This window comes from Aplysia californica, unplaced genomic scaffold (assembly GCF_000002075.1).
Source record: "Aplysia californica isolate F4 #8 unplaced genomic scaffold, AplCal3.0 scaffold00248, whole genome shotgun sequence".
Lineage (NCBI taxonomy): Eukaryota > Metazoa > Mollusca > Gastropoda > Aplysiida > Aplysiidae > Aplysia > Aplysia californica.
Genome location: NW_004797518.1, coordinates 53,934 through 55,749, shown reverse-complemented (window position 1 = coordinate 55,749; position 1,816 = coordinate 53,934). Strand labels below are relative to the sequence as shown.

Genomic DNA, 1,816 nt, shown 5'->3' with positions numbered 1-1,816 from the left:
ACACACACATGTACACACACACTCACACACATGTACACACACACACATGTACACACACACATGTACACACGCACACATGTACACACACACTCACATACACACACACTCACATACACGCACACATGTACACACACGCACATGTACACACACACATGTACACACACACTCACACACATGTACACACACACACACATGTAGACACACATGTACACACACACATGTACACACACACTCACATACACGCACACATGTACACACACACACATGTACACACACACACATGTACACACACACTCACACACATGTACACACACACACACATGTAGACACACATGTACACACACACATGTACACACACACTCACATACACGCACACATGTACACACACACACATTACACACACACATGTACACACACACACACAGTTGTTCGCTGCAGCTCGTTCACTTTCATGCATCCACATACAAAAATTCTAGCTGGGTGAAGAATTTCCCTATAGCCGTGAAACTTGACATTTCTGCAGGTCTACCACCAAACAAAAATATGTTTTCCAAAAATCTTGATCCAGTAATTTAAAACTTTTTCTCTTTGGGCCCTAAATTTAAAACCGAATTGAGCAGAGTAAGTCTTCCCTGTAAGGACTTCTCTGTTGACATCCACCCCTTGCCGCTTATATGAGTCACCTTATGCAGCTGCGAGCGCCGTACAAATTTTACTGAAACTAAACGCAAACCCATGTTGCCTCCTCCCCCCCCCAGACGTACGATGTGTCCCACAAGGACAAACTAACGGGTGTGGTGGCCACACTGGGCGCGACCTTCACCTGCTCGGGAGACAAGAGTGTCAAGGTCATAGAACCCACGCGGGAGCCAGAGGTCATCGCCTCGCTGGACGTGCACACCAAGGAAGTGGCCAAGGTAGGTACTGACATAGCTGCCATCCACAACGTAACAAATGTTTTCAAGTTTTGAGGGTCTGAGTACGCAAGTCCGTTTGTGTGATGGAAAATATGTCATATTTTCTGTGTTGTGGTATTGCTCCTTGCTGATTAGCCAATCACGACCTCAGAGCTTTCTTGTCCTATCTCCATTTGTTTTAACAGTGAAAATGTGACTTCCTCTTGAGCTCACTCTTTGTTATAGACTGTATTCACTGTTATTAAAAATGGAGATAGGACAAGAAAGCACTGGGGGTCGCAGATGCTGAAGAAAAATTATGAACTTTCGAGACCAGATTTTTTCCTAATGATGAAAATGAAGCTTTTAAGTCAAGGGAAGTGGTGTGATTTACAAGTTCTGACATTATTGTGGAGTGTGGGGTGAATTTATGAATTCAGAAATGTTTATGTGAGTGGGGGGGGGGGTTACTCTTCCGATGTCCTCCAGTTTGATCCAACTTGACACGCTTTTTCCCTTTGAAAAGTGGGCTGCCATGAACTTACTCAGAAAACTTGAACGGGCGTCTGTGGTGTAGTGGTTAGGTGCTTCGCTGTCGCATGCAGGAGAACAGAGGTTTGATTCCTGAGTGGGGAGAACATTTGATGGAGTATCTCGGTCTGTCTGCTGGGATGTTGTATCCCTCTGAGCCCGGGTCTGTCTACTGGGATGTTGTATCCCTCTCAGCCCGGGTCTGTCTGCTGGGATGTTGTATCCCTCTCAGCCCGGGTCTGTCTGCTGGGATGTTGTATCCCTCTCAGTCGGGTTGGCCCTGACAGGCAGGATCGAAAGCCCGCCTCCTAAATGATCTAAATTATGTCCTTACAGAGTACAGTCATGTATGTTTATTTGTAAGATACTTACTTACTACCCATTACGCC

The 1,816-nt window shown here is 45.8% G+C and overlaps 1 protein-coding gene across 1 annotated transcript in view; it reads left to right on the top strand.

Annotated features, from left to right (window-relative positions):
• The window catches only part of LOC101855569 (F-box/WD repeat-containing protein 9), a gene marked incomplete in the record, with an annotated part of 22,821 nt that overhangs the window by 19,062 nt on the left and 1,943 nt on the right, over nt 1-1,816 (top strand). Inside the window, 1 exon segment of the mRNA XM_013083670.2 lies at nt 759-917. Within this exon segment, the coding sequence (XP_012939124.1) occupies nt 759-917 (159 nt within the window).